Raw genomic sequence first — 12,665 nt, forward strand, 5'->3', positions numbered from 1 at the left:
CATAACATTGTTGATCACATGTTACCAGTATTAGAGCATTTGAGGGCACCAGTGTGGCTTAGATGACATAGTTGCATCATATTTGATGTAAAAAGCATGCAGTCAATAGCTTTAAAAATTCTTCAGCTCTTTAGCTGACAATATCAAGTGTTGGCAAGGATGTGGAACAGCTGGAGCTGTAATACTTTTATGGTAGGAATGCAAAATGACAAAATCACTCTGGAAAATGGTTTCGCGATTTTATTTTGTAAGAACAAAATAAACCGTTCATTTGCCATATGATTAGGCAGCCTATTCCCACTCCTAGGGATTTATCCAAGAGAAATGAAAACATGTCCGCCAAAGACTGGTACTTGAATATTCGTAATAGTTCTAAATTGGAAACAGTCTTAATGTCCATTAACAGGAGAAAGGATAGATATGTGTGTGTATGTATACATACATACAATGGAATTCTCACCAACGAAAAGGAATTTCTGATTCATGCAAAATATATGAATCTCAAAAGCATTGTGCTGAGTGAAAGTAGTTCAGACATAAAAGTCTGTACTCTTTATGATTCCATTTATGTGAAATTCTAGAGAAGGCAAAACTATATAGTAATAGCAGATGAGTGTTGGTGGACTGTACTGGGGAAGTGGTGATGGTGGTAGTGAATTAACTGCAGAGGAGCCCAAGAGAAGTTTTTGGAGTGATAAAAAGTTATTTATCATAGTTAATGTTAGTTCCAAAACTGTATGTATGTACTTGTCAGAACTCAAATGAATTGTACATTTAAATTGGTTAATTTTGTCATTTGTAAATTACACCTTAAAATGTTAGTGATGTCTCTAAGTGTCTGATGGTATAGAGTTTTACAAAGATAAATTTTTAAAAGTTTTACTGTTTCTTAATTCTGGGTTAGCTTTCATTTGAGATTATCAAATGAACAAATTGAGGTGGTTGTTATACAAGCATTCTTTTGGTACATTTTAGTTGTGCTTTGGTTGACTTGTGAAGCAGAAGGAATACTAAATCTGAGAACAGCTATGTGGTGATGAAAGAACGTATGTAAGTCACACAAAAGATAAATATTAAGGTCAGGTTACTCCAAACTAGTACCTCCTAAAATCTCTGGTTATAAATAAATTTTATGATGTTTTGAATAGCACTTTTGATCAGGATAATGGTAGCTTTGGACAGAAAGTGATGAATGTGAGTGAAGCTTACTTTCTGTCAGAGAGCAAAATATAAATGCTGGGTGCAGTGGCTCACACCTATAATCCTAGCACTTTGGGAGACCGAGAAGGGTGGATCACCTGAGGTCAGGAGTTCGAGACAGGCCTGACCAATATGGTGAAACCCTGTCTCTACCAAAAATATAAAAATTAGCTGGGCGTGGTGGCTCACGCTTATAGTCCCAGCTACTCGGGAGGCTGATGCAGGCGAATTGCTTGAACCTGGGAGGCAGAGGTTGCAGTGAGCCGAGATCGCGCTACTGCACTCCAGCCTGGATGACTGAGCGAGACTCCGTCTCGAAAAGAAAAAAACGCTTTAGATTGCTGTTACTGAAAAGAGGTCTGTTATTTAAAAAATGAGGGTATTTGTGTTTGTCGTGGTTGAAACCAGATGTTACATTAGTTTTATTGGGTACCTCTGGTGAATATTAGGAAACCTATTTATATCAAGGTATGCTTACCATTCAGAAGACAACTCTTTCATGCCAACACTGATAATTTAATAATTTAACCACTGTCACTCAATTGGAATAACTTTGTTTTCAAATTACAGAGTAGTTCAAATAAATGGAAAAGGACTGAAAATGACCATAACTCGTATTAAACAAATGTTAACAAATGAAAAATGTTAAATACAGCTAAAGCACCCCAACATAACCATCCTGAAATTAATCATTATAGACCTGTTTAAGTACATGTGGATGTGTGATTTTGTACTTAAACCACACATTCATGTATATATAAACAGGTCTTTTTATACAACGAAATTTATGTAAATGGTATCTTTAACTGGATATGTCTTGCAACATTTTTTCAGTTTAAATAATGAAACAAGCAGTATTTAAAATGTTTAAGGGAACTTATTTGTCCTCCCAGAGTCTCTCAAAAATTCTAAAAGTTCTCCTAGGGAAATAAAGTGAGAAAAGAGGTAAGTGACAAGATTTTGTAGATATGGTGGTTATCTACGAAAACCACCAGTGTTACATTTTAAAAAGAATTATTGTATGTAAATCTTTAGCTTTCTTTTTTGTGTGTCATAGAGACAGGGTCCCTCTGTGTTGCCCAGGCTGGTCTTGACCTCCTGGCCTCTAGTGACCCTCCCACCTCGACCTCCCAAAGTGCCATGGTTACAGGTGTTAAGCCACCCCACTTCACCAATATCTAACAGTTCTTAAATTAATGCATCATTGTAAAATTGAATTTTAAGGCTACATTCCACTCCGTCAGTCTTTTTATTGCCAGTTAATTGCCACCTAAATATTTCATTTTTATTTAATCTTGCTTTGGATTTTGATTAGTAAACTTCTAGGGATGTAGTTTCACATTGATACCCTGTTAACTTGGGAGCTATGGAGGTGTAGTGAGGAGGTGTAGTGAGGAGGTGTAGTGAGGAGGTGTATGGAGGTGTAGTGAGGAGGTGTAGTGAGGAGGTGTAGTGAGGTGTAGTGAGGAGGTGTAGTGAGGTGTAGTGAGGAGGTGTAGTGAGGAGTGGAAACCCCCAGGTAGGGATTTTCTGGAGGGGCCAGATGGTAATTATTTTGAGTTAGAAATCTTTCTGAAATGAATCATACTGGCCTAAAAGATATGCCAGATATAATTTTACTCATTCGTGTGATTGTGGTTCAAGATAATTGCACTGTGGTATGGTGGTTCTTATTTATTGAGGACCTGTCATGTACCAGTCACTTCACATGGTCTCTCCCTCACCCCACCCACCCTCCAGCCCCAAGATTCAGAATGCTATAGTATTCTTAGGTTTTATTGAGCTTAAAATAATTGGCCATGGCCATTTAATGTATGATGACTTTTTTAGTTCCCATCTGCTTTGTCATTTTGTTGACCTACTGTCACTTCAGACTGTTGTGTGCTTGAATATACATAATCCCCCACGCCCCTTCTTATTTATGGGCTTGGAAAAGGCATAAAGGCATTAAAGGCAGTTGGAAAAGCCTGTTAGTGTAATAGTTCTATGTGATGAATAAATGAGCTTTAAGTTTGGAACTCAAGAATCTGAGTAAAATAGGTGTTTGGGTTCACAGACTACTTGACCATTATTTTGATTGAAAAACTTTATTTTTGCTAGTCAGTGCTCAGCAAGAATATTGTTGAGCAGCTGAATTCCAGTTGGTGTGTATGTGCTAAGTGAATGTCCTCATTTATGCTGAAATGAGTTCCTACCAGAATGTCAGTTTTCTGGATATTATTTGAAAGGAATATTTTGGGTAGATTGGTCTACTAAATAATGTTGGAAAGCCAACCTCTTTTTTAATGTGAAAGTTTTTATCTTGCCAAATTTTAACTTTTTTTATTTTAGAACAAATTCTGTACAACATAAAACAAGAGTATAAACGAATGCAGAAGAGAAGACATTTAGAAACGAGTTTCCAACAGACAGATCCGTGTTGTACTTCTGATGCACAGCCACATGCATTTCTCCTCAGTGGACCAGCTTCACCAGGTAATAACATTTCTTTTCATTTATAAAGTTTATTATTTAGAGTGGGAAAAGTTTAATCCAAGTTGTCTTTAGTCATTTAAGCTACTATATCTCCTCTGAGTTTTAAAAAAACATTTATACAAGTAATGCATGACATCTTAAAAATATGGTACAAAATAAGGAATTATCACCTGGATTCCCACTAACCAGAGACAACCACCTGTATAATAATATCCCCAAAGTGGACATCCTGTAAGTACTATGATTTGTAGCCTTTATTAAAAAAATTAACAATAGGCCAGGCACGGTGGCTCATGCCTGTAATCCCAGCACTTGGGGAGGCCGAGCGAGGTAGACAGGTCACTGGAGGTCAGGAGTTGAGACCAGCCTGGCCAACATGGTGAAACCCTGTCTCTACTGGAAATAGAAAAATTAGCCAGGCATGGTGGCATGTGCCTGTAGTCCCAGCCCCTTGGGAGGCTGAGGCATGAGAATCACTTGAACCTGGGAGGCGGAGGTTGCAGTGAGCTGAGATCGTGCCACTGCACTCCAGCTTGGGCGACACAGTGAGACTTTGTCTCAAAAAAAAAAAAAAAATTAACAGAATACTATATGCTCCTTTGTTAGGTATAGATGTACCTTGTCATGACCGAATGCTTATTGATAATTCAACTTAGATGTTTTGCTGGTGTAGTATTTTAAGAAATATCCCTGTATACGTACCCTCCCTTACACACTTGTCTTATTGGGATAGATTTCTAAAGGTGGATTATTTTATTATTTTTTTTGATCCTGTATCTGTTTTTACCTACCTTTTGTTGGGGGGAGTGTTTGCAAATAACCTTCCTTTAAAAAAAAAAAAAAGGAATAAGGGCTACTTGAAGCAAAGAGAAAGTTGAAGGTTTTGCTGAAAGAGAGCCATCAATAGTGGCTCTTACCTTTAGTAAAGTTCTCAGCAAAATAGCTTTTCTTGTGACAACAGTTGCCTTTGTTCAATGCTTTCTCTCCTCCCTCTAGCAAGGGTGGGAAAACCTGGCAGAATAAAAAAATTTCGACCAGGCGCAGTGGCTCATGCCTGTAATCCCAGCACTTTGGGAGGCCGAGGCGGGCAGATCGTGAAGTCAGGAGATCGAGAACATCCTGGCTAACACAGTGAAACTCCATCACTCTAAAAAGACAAAAAATTAGCTGGGTGTGGTGGCAGGTGCCTGTAGTCCCGGCTACTGAGGTAGGAGAATGGCATGAACCTGGGAGGCAGAGCTTGCAGTGAGCAGGGATCGCACCATTGCACTCCAGCCTGGGCGACAGAGCAAGACTCCGTCTCAAAAAAAAAAGAAAAAAAAAAAATCAAAGACCATAATATAGTCAAATAAAATTAGATTAGGAAACATGAAATTGTTCAAAACTAAATACTGCCATGCCCATTGTGGGGGGCCAGTTATTAGTGGTTGAAACATAGTAAGAGGTGAGGGTTGGGTACTAGACTGTATTAGCAGGAAACCAAGATCATTATTTCCTTACTCACTTAGAAGATCAGTTAACTGGCTCTTAAGTAACAGAGCTGGGAATGTGAAAATAAATTAAGATAGCCTTGGGTAATTATGAATAAAGCTGGTGTGCTTTGTTATTGTGATATGCGCAGTTCTAATAAGCATAGTTAACTAGCTCCTGCCATGCCGGTTATAAGCAGCATTAAGTTAAGAGAGTAATATTGGTGGTACCAGGGCAAATTCACAGAGTGAGATGAAGAAACAATAGATAACAAATGAGTGGTGCACTTGAATGTGAATAAAATACTTTTAGCAGTATTACAATAGATGTTATTACTACAAAATATTTTCTCTTTTATAAAAAAATACTAATAGGTATAAAAATGCTGAAGGAATATTCTTGCCAATTTACTAATGATATTGACAGACACTGATGTTGCAGCTGCTTTGGGATTCTTAGTGTGATGACAGTGTAGTTCTATGATACTATAGTTTTGAGCATAGCATTATCAGCTCAGTACTTGAGCTTATTTTTCCATGCGAATTATTGTTAACTGAATGGTAGTAGTCAATGTGTTCAAACACCTTTAGAATCATTTATGCTTCTCCAGCAAAGTAGATTCCAGAATGTCTTTTTTATTTTGTTTCATTTTGTTTTTGAGACACGGTCTCACTCCGTTGCCCAGGCTGGAGTGCAGTGGTGAGATCTTGGCTCACTGCAGCCTCTACCTCAGCCTACCCTGTAGCTAGGAACAGGCACATGCCACCACTCCCAGCCAATCTTCGTATTTTTACTAGAGACATGGTTTGCCATGTTGTGCAGGCTGGCCTTGAGCTCAAGGGTTCCACCTGCTTCAACCTCCCAAAAAGTGCTGGGATTACAGGTATGAGCCACCATACCCAGCTAGATTCCAGAATGTTTTTTAATCTTTTTTAAAAAGGGTTCATGCTGTACCTTCTTTTTTTAAACAAAGGTTTTATTGTGCCAACATGAAATTTCTTTTTTTTTTTTGAGATGGAGTTTCTCTCTTGTTGCCTAGGCTGGAGTGCAGTGGAATGATCTTGGCTCACCGTAACCTCCGCCTCCTGGGTTCAAGTGATTCTCCTGCCTCAGCCTCCCGAGTAGCTGGGATTACAGGCATCCGCCACCATGCCCAGCTAATTTTGTATTTTTAGTAGAGACGAAGTTTCTACACGTTGGTCAGGCTGGTCTTGAACTTCTGACCTCAGGTGATCCGCCCGCCTCGGCCTCCCAAAGTGCTGGTATTACAGGCGTGAGCCACCATGCCCGGCCTATTTTCTTTTTTAATAAAGGAAAACCCCTTTCTAAAGGTGTGAAATGATGGTAGAATAATTTACCGGTTCATTGTGTGTGGGCTGTTAAGATATTAATGGTATGGCTTTGAAGATTAAGTGTCTTTTTACTGGCATAATGATTTGTTATTCTGGGACTAAATAAATTAAGTTTAGACCTGAGGTGTTTTTTTTTTTTTTTTTTTTTTTTTTTTTTTTTTTTTTTTTTTTTGAGACGGAGTCTCGCTCTGTCGCCCAGGCTGGAGTGCAGTGGCGCGATCTCGGCTCACTGCAAGCTCCGCCTCCCGGGTTCACGCCATTCTCCTGCCTCAGCCTCCCGAGTAGCTGGGACTACAGGCGCCCACAACCGCGCCCGGCTAATTTTTTGTATTTTTAGTAGAGACGGGGTTTCACCGTGGTCTCGATCTCCTGACCTTGTGATCCGCCCGCCTCGGCCTCCCAAAGTGCTGGGATTACAGGCGTGAGCCACCGCGCCCGGCCAACCTGAGGTGTTCTTTAGTCCTGGTGTAGGAAAGTTTAGGCACTAAAATACTTCATGGTATGGTATTTTCCAGAAAGGAGATGAGAGGTTTTGTAATGGGACCCATCATTGTAATGTTTGTTTTTTGTCTTTTTTAAATTTAATTTTTAATTTTTTGTTTTTGTTTTTTTGAGATGGAGTTTTGCTCTTTTTGCCCAGGCTGCAGTGCAGTGGCACGATCTCGGCTCACTGCAACGTCTGCCTCCTGGGTTCAAGCAATTCTCCTGCCTCAGCCTCCCGAGTAGCTGGGATTACAGGTGCCTGCCATCATGCCTGGCTAATTTTTTTTGTATTTGTAGTAGAGACAGGGTTTCACCATGTTGGCCAGGCTGGTTTCAAACTCCTGACCTCAGGTGATCTGCCTGCCTCGGCCTCCCAAAGTGTTGGGATTACAGGCATGAGCACCACGCCCAGCCTTTCTTATGTCTTAAAGTTTTTTCTACTCATCTTTAGACTTTTTTTTAATCTTGATTACATCTTGCCACGTTTTTCCAGCGTCACCAGCTGATGGAATTATTATTTTGGTTGTTTTAAGACTTGTGAAATGCTGTGCTTAAAATCTGATTTTAAAATGCTTTTATATCAAGATTGAAGAGATCCAAATGAAACCTCTTCATTTAGAAATTGCTTTCTATCATGGCTCTAAACCAGGTACTATTTTTTGTCCTCATTGTACATAGGGACTTCATCTGCAGCATCCTCACCATTAAAAAAAGAACAGCCCTTATTTACTCTACGGCAGGTTGGGATGATCTGTGAACGTTTGTTGAAAGAACGTGAAGAGAAAGTTCGAGAAGAATATGAAGAAATATTGAACACAAAACTTGCAGGTATGAGGTGTGTTTATTAGAGTTTCTGAGGAACTCAGTTGTACAAAATGCATTATTTTCCACGTGTGCTTTAATTTCACTTTCTATACACTACTGCAGTATATTCTCTGAGAACGAGAAAATTTCCGTTCAGGAAGGGAAATTAACCTTATGGCTCATGGCCCGCCTTGGTAACCTCAGGGAAAGAGTATTGGCTAGCCGTGTAGATAAGCAGTAGTATTGGTATGTACCCTGTACTAAAAAAGGATGTTAGTTGTTTAACTCAATTTGGTTGTGGATTTTTTGACTTTATATTTTTCATAACTTTGCCATCAATCTAGACATTTAAAATATCTAATTGGCTATCACTGTGTAAGTCATTTGAGTGTCAAACTGCAGTCCTGTTTCAATTATCAGAAGAAATCAGTAAAATTTGATAATTTAAGTACAGTAAATAAAATTTATTATGTACGATAACATAAATAGAATGTTTAGCCACAGATTTACTGTTTATATAGATATGTAAGCTTTTTGATTCTTAAAGAATTAATGTAGAGGTGTTAATGTAGAGAAGAGAAATTGCTTAGATATATAACAACTTTTTCTGTGATAACTTGATCAGGTTTTAGGTAGTTTTTTGTTGTTAGCTTTTGTTATCCTATTCTCATTGCAGTCAGTTGCCATTCATAGCCCACATACAATAACTTTCCGAGTAGAAGGGTAAAAAGCTATTGAAAGCCCTTTGTTTTTTTTTTTTTTTTTTTTTTTTGAGACATAGTCTCACTCTCACCCAGGCTGGAGTGCAGTGGCAGTGTAGGCTCCGCCTTCCAGGTTCACACCATTCTCCTGCCTCAGCCTCTCGTGTAGCTGGGACTACAGGCACCTGCCACCACACCTGGCAAATTTTTTTGTATTTTTAATAGAGATAGGGTTTCACTGTGTTAGCCAGGATGGTCTCGATCTCCTGACCTCATGATCTGCCCGCCTCAGCCTCCCAAAGTGCTGGGATTACAGGCATGAGCCACCGCGCCTGGCCAATTTTTTTTTTTTTTTAAAGATGAAAGTCTCGCTCTGTCACCCAGGCTGGAGTGCAATGGCACGATCTCGGCACATTGCAACCTCTGCCTCCCAGGCTCAAGCGATTCTCCTGCCTTAGCCTCCCGAGTAGCTGGGACTACAGGTGTGTGCCACCATGCCCAGCTAATTTTTTTTTTTTTTTTTGTATTAGTAGAGACGGGGTTTCACCATGTTAGCCAGGATGGTCTCAATCTCTTGACCTTATGATCCGCCCGCCTCGGCCTCCCAAAGTGCTGGGATTACAGGTGTGAGCCACTGCACCCGGCCTTGTTTTTAATTGTTATGAAATAATAAATCTCACCTAGTCTTTATGTCAGGTCATGTGATTGGACTAAAACCTAGGTTTCTTGACTGATAAGCTCCATGCTGTTTTTATTTGATACAGTATTAGTACTACCGAGGTTATGTAAGTGATTGTCAACTTAGAATTGTTTTACTATACATTTTGTATTTTCAGTTTATCTGGCTGTTAATATTAAGGCATTTTACAAATCATGTAATTGACATGTACCTTGATTTATAGAACAATATGATGCGTTTGTGAAGTTTACGCATGATCAGATAATGCGACGATATGGAGAACAGCCTGCTAGTTGTAAGTATTTCACCTTTGAAGTTATAAACTCAAGCCTATCTTTTAAGGAGAAGACATTGTAATTATTTTCATACTCAAAAAGAGAATTTAACAAAATTACTGAGACTGTATGGAGGAAATAGGCAGTATAACTTTGCAAGACTTTTGGTTAAATACCTAGGGGCAATACTGGGAATCAAGGTCTAGTATTTGTTTGGATTTTGACCCGTATTTTGCACTAATTTTCCTTTTCTCACCCTTTAGATGTTTCATGAATCACGTATCCTGCATTTGTGGGCTGCCTTGTTCCTTGTTGAGTTGTTGCAAGAGGTCCCAATTATGACATGCAGCAATGCCAATACCCCTTCTGTGAATACAGGTTATTTCAAGCTTTCGTCAGTGGCAACCACTCTTAGGCAGCAGCAACTGGTTTTGGAAATTTCCCTGATGTCAGTACCACCTGGATGTGGACCTTTGCTACCTGTATTAATACCAGTGGCCTCATTTTGCTGTATCATTACAATTTGGCTTCTTATATTAATGTTTGAAAAGGATTAAAGCTGGTATTCTAGAACATGCCCTTCACTGGTTGTGTAAATAAATCTGTAGAATGACACTTCAGATGAAGTTAGTGTGATTTTAATTGTGCACTACAACCAAGCTGTAACCAGTTACTAATTTTAGAATGTAATCCCAGGACAATATTAAGCAAATAGCCTGCACTGCTTCCTGTGAAATAGTGAAGGAGGAGGGCATTTCTGTATTCCAGGACTTCTTGGGGTTTCAGAATGGGTTTATATGATTTTTTTTTTTTTTTTGGTAGTTTTATTTATTCTATCAGTCTTTTTAACAAATGTTTATTGCTGCATTTTTTTTTCCAGTGTATCATTGTTTTATTGCCCTTGTAGTACTGGAATTTAGTTGGAAGAATAAAACATTTACTTCTATTCTGCTTGTTTCTTAATGTACAGATGGGGGTAGTATTTGAATAAAGGCGGTGTTTTAAAACGTAAGCATTTTCCAGGAATCAATGAAGTTAATTTTCTAAGATTTTAGTGCTATTTCAAAAAACTGAGTTCTGATTCTAAATTCCTTCTGTAACTTACTGCCTGATAGAATGTTACAGGTATCTTAACTGCTATAGAATTACCTCAGATATCAGTAGAATCCAGTTTTTCCTTTAAGGACTTGATACGCAAAAGCATGATTTCAGCAAAAACCTTTCCATACATGGTTTCCAGACATAGCTTTCTTACAATGAAGTGAGCAAAAAAATGCTTCAGTGAATTCTTTTGTTGAATTCTAATAGCATATTTCCAAAATTTAAGACAATCTTAAATATACATTTATTATTGATCAAGTTAGTAGAAGAAAAAGGATTTTTTTTTTTTTTTTTGATACGGAGTTTTGCTCTCATCACCCAGACTGGAGTGCAATGGCACAATCTCAGCTCACTGCAACCTCCGCCTCCAAAGTTCAAGCGATTCTCCTGCCTCAGCCTCCTGAGTTGCTGGGATTACAGGAATGCGCCATCACGCCCAGCTAATTTTTTGTATTTTTAGTAGAGATGGGGTTTCACCATTTTGGCGGGGCTGGTCTTGAACTCCTGACCTCAGGTGATCTGCCCATCTTGGCCTCCCAAAGTGCTGAGATTACAGGCGTGAAACACTGTGCCCGGCCGGATCTTTTTATTTTTAGCTTTGGTAATTACATTTCACCAATTCTGTGGTTTCACAAGGTGCCCAGGCAATTTATATGCCAATTAGTGATTGAGAAACATTGGTATAGCACAGGGTGGCAATAAGGTGCGTAATTCTATGCCCCCCCACCCTTTTTTTTGAGACACAGTCTTGCTCTGTCACCAGGCTGGAGTGCAGTGCTGCCATCTTGCTCACTGCAACCTCCACCTCTTGGGTTCAAGTGATTCTCCTGCCTCAGCCTCCTGAGTAGCTGGGACTACAGGTGTGCACCACCACGCCCTGCTAATTTTTGTATTTTTAGTAGAGACGGGGTTTCACCATGTTGGCCAGGATGGTCTTGATCTCTTGACCTCGTGATCCGCCCGCCTTGGCCTCCCAAAGTGCTGGGATTACAGGCGTGAGCCACTGCACCCGGCCAATTCTGCCCCCTTTTAATGGTCTAGAACAGAGATTCTCAACCTCAGTACTTAATGGCAGTTTGGGCCAGATCATTCTTTGCTGTGGTGACTGTTCCTGTGTATTATTATATTTAGCCACATCTCTGGCCTCTACCACAACTGTGATAACCAAAGTGTCTGTAGACATTGCCAAATGTCCCTGAGGGACAAAACAGTTTCCAGCTAAGAACCACTGGTTAGCAGGACAGCCTGTTGTAGTCCCAGCTACTTGGGAGGCTGAGGCACAAGAATCGCTTGAACCCAGGAGGCAGAGGTTGTAGTGACCTGAGATCATGCCACTGCACTCCAGTCCAGGTGACAAAGTGAGACTTCATCTCAGGGAAAGAAAAAAAAATTTTTTTTTCTTCCACAGCCAAATTTCTGCATTATCACTTACCCAAAAGTCCTAGCTTATGGGCTACTCTGACTTCAGATGGGTCCAGTAGTTGATTAGTCCAAATACCAACCATACATGATTTCAATATTAAGATTATTTTAGCTACCTAGGGATTCCGAATTCCCCAAATCTCTGAAATTGCTTGTAATAAGTATCTACAGAATTGTGTTAATAGTCATCTTAGTAAAAGGCAGTACTGATACAGTACTGTACTATATGTTTAGTAAATCTTTGATTAACAAGTGCACATAGGTATAATTCTTTGTATTTTTGGAAAAATAGGCAATCTGAGAAAAATAAATATTGGAGGTTTAAACTAGTAAAGCTGTCTTTGGCCTGTGGCAAGAAGTAGAGACGACCCTAAAGAAAATGGTGGAAGATTCTCAGGCTCTACCTGTCCCCAGAGACTGCTTTAGACAATTGGTGGCGGGGGAGAACTTTTGGAATCTGTTTAATATGCTGCCTAGGTGATTCAAGCAGCTAGGGTTGGAAATGACTTGTTTTTGCCCTGTTTGGGTTCTCTTTACTCCCTTCAAACTCTTATAGTAATTGGTATTAAATGAATATTCTACAAAAGCACCCTAATAGTCTGACTCTGTCTACTCAAGGATATATGGCTCCCACAATTCTCTGCTCCTGCATTTGCCCTGGGTAAGGAGCACTAGATGCAAACCCATGTCTCAGGCAAAGATA

The 12,665-nt window shown here is 39.5% G+C and overlaps 1 protein-coding gene and 1 long non-coding RNA gene across 2 annotated transcripts in view; one reads left to right on the forward strand and one right to left on the reverse strand.

Moving 5' to 3' along the window:
* Window positions 1–10,385, forward strand: part of AKIRIN2 (akirin 2) — a 29,090-nt gene extending 18,705 nt beyond the window's left edge. Inside the window, exons 2-5 of the mRNA XM_005552393.3 lie at window positions 3,532–3,675; window positions 7,659–7,808; window positions 9,388–9,459; window positions 9,703–10,385. Coding sequence (XP_005552450.1) covers window positions 3,532–3,675; window positions 7,659–7,808; window positions 9,388–9,459; window positions 9,703–9,713 — 377 coding nt within the window. The 3' untranslated portion in view covers window positions 9,714–10,385. The remainder of the gene's footprint in view (window positions 1–3,531; window positions 3,676–7,658; window positions 7,809–9,387; window positions 9,460–9,702) is intronic.
* Window positions 6,141–7,578, reverse strand: LOC141410091 (uncharacterized). The gene is made up of 2 exons (XR_012433629.1): window positions 6,942–7,578; window positions 6,141–6,616 (listed from the first exon to the last, which is right to left on the reverse strand). It is a non-coding gene; the product is annotated as an uncharacterized lncRNA (long non-coding RNA).
* Window positions 10,386–12,665: the final 2,280 nt, after the last annotated feature.

The sequence above is a fragment of the Macaca fascicularis genome, chromosome 4 (genome assembly GCF_037993035.2).
Source record: "Macaca fascicularis isolate 582-1 chromosome 4, T2T-MFA8v1.1".
In the NCBI taxonomy this organism is placed as follows: domain Eukaryota; kingdom Metazoa; phylum Chordata; class Mammalia; order Primates; family Cercopithecidae; genus Macaca; species Macaca fascicularis.